This window comes from Poecilia latipinna, unplaced genomic scaffold (genome assembly GCF_001443285.1).
Source record: "Poecilia latipinna isolate Pla-1442-1.1 unplaced genomic scaffold, P_latipinna-1.0 Scaffold17, whole genome shotgun sequence".
NCBI classification, from domain to species: Eukaryota; Metazoa; Chordata; class Actinopteri; order Cyprinodontiformes; family Poeciliidae; genus Poecilia; species Poecilia latipinna.
In genome coordinates, this window is record NW_015112633.1 from 28,268 (window position 1) to 35,411 (window position 7,144).

At 37.5% G+C, this 7,144-nt stretch overlaps 1 protein-coding gene across 1 annotated transcript in view; it reads left to right on the forward strand.

Moving 5' to 3' along the window:
* Nucleotides 1-4,053: 4,053 nt before the first annotated feature.
* The window catches only part of wnt6b (wingless-type MMTV integration site family, member 6b), a 31,619-nt gene continuing 28,528 nt past the window's right edge, over nt 4,054-7,144 (forward strand). Inside the window, exon 1 of the mRNA XM_015034141.1 lies at nt 4,054-4,862. Within this exon, the coding sequence (XP_014889627.1) occupies nt 4,783-4,862 (80 nt within the window). The 5' untranslated portion in view covers nt 4,054-4,782. The remainder of the gene's footprint in view (nt 4,863-7,144) is intronic.

Sequence of the window (7,144 nt, forward strand, 5' to 3'; positions counted from 1 at the left end):
TACAATAGCGTTTGAAATTACACTGTTGGAAACATAGTTAGATTATTAATCCAAAACCTGAAAAACCTTGGGTGGTTTGTTTGGATGTAGTGGGATTTCAGGAAAGAAACCTCAGTTTCTATACCTCTGCTACAAACTAAGTGGTTAACACAATAAAGCTAAAATACTTCAAGAACTTCAAAAGTGTCAAATTCAACAGTGTAGAAGTTTGGGAGTGGGTCTGTGTCAGTGGCAGTGTTAGAGGTGGCCGGTGAGGTCAACAGAAAAGACCCAAGAGTGAGAAACAAGGCCTGCCTCTGCCTTTAATAAACCATTACTGCAAACTCCTGCCGGACAAACCTTAAACCAAGACAGATTTGGACGATGCAGAGCCAAGAATTTTGCCAACAAGGATAAATCCTGCATTGACTCTGTTTTCCAAGCATGTCTCTTTGAATACCTAGGCGTCTGTTTGTATGTCTGTCTGTCAATCTGCCAATATAAAAGGATATATCTGAGAAGTGTCTCTTTTCAAAGCCATAACCAAACCTTCAATAGATTGTTCAAGCACAGAACAAAGCTGTATTCTAATGAATCAAAAAGGTCTAACAAGTATCGTCGTATGAATCCATCAATTAAGTTAACCTCGCCCTGCTTGGATTGATTATATGTTGGGGGGAAAAAAAAAAAAAAAAAACTGCCACTGATTTATTGACTAATGTAAAGACATAAGAATGAAATCCTTCACATCATGAAACGAACCTGATACAAAGTACAGCAGGATAAATGATGTGTTGGGGACACACTCTGCAGTGAAACGTACCAGAGGTGAAGCTGAATAAAACCAGTGGCAAAATTGAACTGATCAGCATCTTCTGAAATCGAAGCTTTCTTAAATAAATGTAGAACGTCGCTTCACGTAGCTCATCGTAGTTTGCATCTCAATCAGTTGCAGCTGTGTTTATTTGGTCACATTTTGATAGCTGAATGTAACACTGAGTGCTGGCTAGAACAAACTGTGAAATATACAAAAAAAGCCATCCAGTGAGATTTTACTGGATCTGGTTTAAGTTATTAGAACTTTTATATGACGCCCACTTTAAAGGGGGTCAATGTTTAAGAAATGCCTTTTTATATTAAGCATCTTTATTTAATTGTCATTATTTTCTAGAACTCAGTTTCCACTTTGACATTAGTGAGGTTTTTTCTTTTCTATTTTTTTGTTGAATGCGATAAAAAGGGTAAAAATTATATCAGGTTTCAATAAGCACTGTAACTTGCTATTCAAACATAAACAGCAGAGCCACCTGCAAAAATACCACCATGATGAATTTTTGGGTAATAAATGCCAAAACTTCTGTTTTGGCAGATGCAACGTTTTGGTAAAAACATAGTATCAAAAATTTTCCTTTATATTGTAAAAAAAACATTGGAAAATGTTGCGTAGATTGTGTTTGTTTCTAGTCCTCATAAGTGATATTTCCTTGTGACAATGCAAATATACAAAACCTAATATTCACACCTTCTGGACCTTTTCATATTTTAGCTTTTAAACCACAAGCCTAAATGTATTTTAAGTCTTTTATGTAATAGACTGACAATACAGCGCAAAACAGTAATAAAATGGAAGGGAAATTATGCCTGGTTTGAAATTTACAGATTAAATCTGAAATGTGGTGTGTAGTTTTATTCACCCCTCTCTACTCTGACAACCCTTAAAAAAATCTGGCGCAATATCTTGGCATCAGAAGTCATTAAAACAGACTCCACTAATTTAATTTCAATATAGCTTTAAGCAAAAGCCTCAGAAGGGAACTGCTGAAAGAAAGCCAAAAGAAGCTTCCAGTTTTTTTCCCTCTGATCTGTAGAGACAACATGCAAAATTCTAAATGCGGCCACTTCCATGGTAGTGGCAGCATTTTGCTGTGGGATGTTGCTCAAATGAAGAAATAGGATCCTGCTGGAGAGATTCACCTCCTAGCTGCCTTCCAGAAGATCAGGCTAAATGTTTGCTTCTAAGCAGGCAGCTTCAAGTGTTCACCAGATATTTTTAAAGAAAGGCTAAATGGATGTATGGACCTGTCATAAATACATATTTTAAGATCCATACTAACACCACATGTAAACAGTCTTCTCCTAACACATTTGAACAATGTCTGCATAGTGACTGCTTGGAGAGCCTCCAGCAAAGAAAGAAAGAAAGAAACAGCTGATTGTAGCTCACCTGATTCGATTTAACTGCCTGTTAGTAGAAACAAACTGAACTGCCGTGAGCTAAAATTTAACTTTATAAACAGAGAGTGACAAGAATTTGTCCATAAGTGCTCAGAATGAGAAACTGTTGCATTTCAGACATTAAAACCTACAAATCTTTTTTTTTTTTTTTTTTCCTGAAAGAAATCCTAAACTTTCAAAAAAGGTGAACTAACTATGGATTATTTGAGTTCAATATTTGTCTTGTTTTTCAATAAATAGAAAGATCATTATTGAAAGACAGTGGTACATGTCTGAGGCAGTTTGCCAGTGAATGCTCTGCATCATTGCTGTGGAACGAAGTCTGGTGACAGGGCTTTTATGGACAACCACAGTACAGTGGTATTGAGTTTCAGTGCATTTGCCCTTGGCCAGATAAAATGATAGGCTAACATACCCTCATGTACAACTAGTTATTAATACATGACATAGTGCAAGTAATTTGTAAAAAAAAAAAAAAAAAAAAATAAAAGAGTTCTGTGGAATAGCGTTTTGTAAGGTGGCCAGTGGCGCTTTTTGATCTGGGTAACGTAGCTCAGTGCTCAGGGCGACACGTTGTCTGAGTGGCATCAAAGGGCAAAAAAACAAAGAAGAAAAAAAAAGGAATCTGTCTGTAGAGTGCTGTGAAATAGTATATACTCTGTTCCAAGTTTCTTCTGATTTAGCTTTTTTTTGTCACACAAGATACAAAAATTTGTTGTCAAATGATTTAATTAAGAAAAGGACTTTACAAATCAAGCTGTTGCTTCATGACAAAGCAAATTGCAAAACTGGTTGGAGCCATTTCCAGATTGATTGTTAACAATGACTTTGTTTCTCATCTGTTTCTAATTTTCTTTAGATCTGTGTGTGACGTCTAATTTTTAACAATACTTTGGCCTTCATCATTTTGTTGAACAGGTTTTATTTAATTTAGCTCATGCTTATACCTGTAGGTCTGGCATGTGGTCAGTTTGAATCAAAAATGAGGTGAAACACAATTACCTGGGTGTAGTTTTCCTTCCTCATGGCTTTTTTCGCTAAAGGAAATCGCCATTTGAAAATTGCTTTTTGCATTTACTTAGTTTATCTTTGTCAGCTAATAAAATGTATCAGATAATCAGAAACAAATGTGAAATGTGAAAAACCCCCATAAACATCAGAGGTCACCTGTAAGTGGCAGATACCTGCTGCAGCACTGTACCACAGTAATTTCAAAAAGATTTTGAAATACCTACCTCTTGCAATCAGAAGAATGCAAGAGGTGAAACAGATTAGAGAGATTTTCTTCTTCTTGTTAATTGAGTAAATAATAAATTATATAAACACAGGGGACATACGAAGGTAATATTGTTTTTCTCTGTTGTTCAAACTGGTTTATTCTAAATAGTAGCACAATGTACAAGCAAACATGTACTGGTGAAAAGGACTACTACTTTCTAGAAAGTTAAATTTAATTATGTTATTTTATTATGACATAAGGACCACTGCCTCTTTTTTCAAATGAAATTGAAGGTGAAAACCACAGAAAATGGTAAGAATTAGCTTCTGTTGTTACTGTTACTGTGTCCTTCAAGCTCAGACAACTTGAAATGATTCCTCTGCTTTCACAAATCTTAAGTTTTTAAAGATAAACATTTGAGAGAGAATCCACGTTTTGCGTGTCCGTAGAGTTCGCATATATCTCAGGGCAGCACCTGGTTACTGAGTTTGCCCTCTCTGATCTCAGCCTGGGTCCTCCTGAAACTAATTGTAGTTTCCCCCCCTCCATCTCTCTCTCTCTCTCTCTCTCTCTCTCTCTCTTTCTCTTTCTCTCTCTCTCTCCGTGTCTGAGTTACAGCGAGGATTTCGCCTCGCCCGGAGCGACGTCACACCAAGGTGGAAGAAGACTCATTTTTCCAGCCTGTGTTCATCCAAAAAAAAAAAAAAAAAAAAAAAAAAAAAAAACACGCTGACAGGCTGAGCGGGAGGAGAGTCGCCTCTACCTGCAGCCGGTGGGCGCCGCCAATTATTCACCAACTTTTTCATCAGCGCGTCAGCTCAGAGCGCGGAGAGAGCGCTCCGCATCTGACTGCGCAGGGGCATTTTCATACCTTCATCTGCGCTTCTTTACTTCTCCTGCCCGCACAACAGTTTAGCTGTGACAGAACCCCCGAAAGAGAAGCGAGACTCTGCAGCTTAGTGTTGGATATTTTCCCCGGCGCAGTAAGTCCTGAGTGTGTTCCTCATTAGACCACCTTGAAACCATGTAAGTGCGCTGCGACAGACACAGCACAGCGATAATGAAGAGGTTAACCACACCTTTGAGAGCGGACATCACTTCTCTAGCCACTTGACCGACTTTGTTGCGCATTAAGATGCGCCCGGCTGAAGAGGAGGTGGACTTTTGCGCACTCCTTGGCGGACACTTCCCAGAGAGCGTTGACTGATCCGCGCCGTCAGAGAAAAAAACAATTGGACCTCCTATGATTTTAAGAAACAATCCCACTCGGTGTTGGCTGAGGTCGTTACGTTGAAGTTTGCTGAAGGGGGAGAAAAAAAAAATCTCCGTGTGGAATTGCAGAGATCAACATGACGGCTCGTCTCTCTCGGATCCAGCTGGCCCTGTTCTTTATTTTGCTCTGTCCGGTCAACATCATCGGACTGTGGTGGTAAGTTAACACGTGGGTGTCCTGTCCCTGTTTCATTTCAGTCTGAGAGTTTATTTATGTACTTTCAGTATTCTATCTATCTATCTATCTATCTATCTATCTATCTATCTATCTATCTATCTATCTATCTATCTATCTATCTTACACGTTTACAATTTACAGTTCTCCACCTGTGAAGTCTAGAAGGGTGCTATGGATTTGTGTGGAAGTTCTTTAGAATCCAATGGGTTTTTTGTTTTTGTTTTTTTTTTTTTCTTCAGGAAAATATGCTTATTTTCCATCTGATAAATAATAATTGAATAATTGACACAAAACTTTCGTGGCAGGTAAAAATTGGACCGATCGTTATTTCCCTGGCCAACTTCTACCGATATGTGGGTTTCTTTAGAGTCTGAGCTGCTGGGTATGATTTGACCTGCTAATGCTGTTTTTCAATTAATTATTCCCCATGAAAGAAAGGCAAAAACCTACTGCCAGTTACTTAAATGTGGTGTGAAGTTGGAAGATTAGCTCTGTTTATAAATTAATTAAGGGCGTTAAACTAAACTGTTGATGCATTTACTGACCAAGAATGATGGCAGTTCTTGATTTTGATGTATTTAAAGAATTAGGAAGGAGGAGTGAGATGTCTTTATATGATGTTTTGATTATGAATTAGAGCCTCTGAGGAAAATGTTTATTAGCTGTGGGATATTATTATATTAATTAGTCTATTTCTTATCTGAAAATTGGTATCATATTTTCAATACAATTTTCAAGAATGTTGTCCAATGTATTTTAATTATTTCAAGATATGGATTATTTGTGAACTCATGAGTAATATTTTATTTTATTTTATTTTATTTTATTTTATTTTTTTGACTAAAGAAAAATGACCATGATCAATTTCATCCTGGTCTGACTGGCTGAATGTACTATTTCTATTTTTTTATATGTCAGGATTACAAGCAGGATTACAATTGAGCAGAAGATTCTTTGGTAGAGGTAGTAGTTTTGCAGATTACCCAGTTTGTCCATCAACGTTTGTTTCAGATTTTCTTCATCTGATTTTTGTTCAGTTCCAATTGGTTAATTGATTGGTTCATCCCATATGACAGAGTGTAAAAGGAACAAAACAGGGAGGTAAAAAAGTGTGTGTGTGTGTGTGTGTGTGCTCTTTGTTGCCTGCAGTGGGAGAGAGCTGTGAGGTCGGTTGAGGTGTCGTCGATGATGGGAGTTCAGGTTAAGGAATGTCAGGTGGCCCTCTAGGCACAGTGGATATGTCATCATAAAACAATCCATACAGGCTCAGCTCAGCAGGATGGGTGACAGTCGAACAGGCAGACGGGCATAAAGCCCAGCAGATCTACCGATAACATGTTTTCTAATAATGTTAGTTTTTCGTATGTGTGGTGCTTTTGGGAAAAAAAAAAAAAAAAAGATGTGCATGTCTGCAAGTCATGGCTCCTGCAGACAGGCAGAAAAACTTTTGCAGCGTTTGATAGTGAAGCTTTGTGGTTTTGTTCTATTGAATCCTCCCACTGTTCATTCATGGCTCAGTCAAGGTCAGTGTGGGATGTAGTGTCATGGGGGCTCGGTAAGTGCATTTGCTTGTTGACTGGCCGAAGGCTCTGCTCAACTTAGAAATTTAGTTTCTCGTACTTAAGATGATAGAGTGAATGTAGGTAACTGGAAATGAACAGGAGTTCAAGATCAGAGGTCTCATTGAACAAAATATTAAAACTGCGCTCTAATAAAAAGTTTGAATGTTTGGAGCCTACATGGAATACACCTAATAACAATATTTGCCCACAAGGGTGCAGCATTATACATGAGCCTCTTGAATTTTGCAAAACCTCTTTTGTTTTATTTACTTGATAAGGAAGTATTTTAATGAGTGAAGAGGGAGCTAATCAGCGCTTTATTACCTACAACTTTATCTTTTTGTTTGTTTCAGTTTAACCTTTGGTATCAAAAAGAGTTTTGTTTGGTTCTTAGTAGACATTGCACTAAGACTTCGGTGCGAAAAGGTTATTGGTTTGAGTAATGCAGTAAAAACGTCTTGCTTGAGATTTTGAAAACATTAGATTTCAGACAAGCCTAATGGCTGACAAGTTCTGCCCCCCGGCAATTCTGAAAAAATGTGCAGGAGACAAAAACAACCTCTCCCTCAAATGCAGAACATTACTGTGAAAATCGTACTGGATGGGGGTAAAAAAAAAAAAAAAAAAAAAATAAAAATTTTAAGTTTTTTTTATGAAGAATTTTTTCTACTGAAAAGTTTTTTTTTGGGAAAACTACCT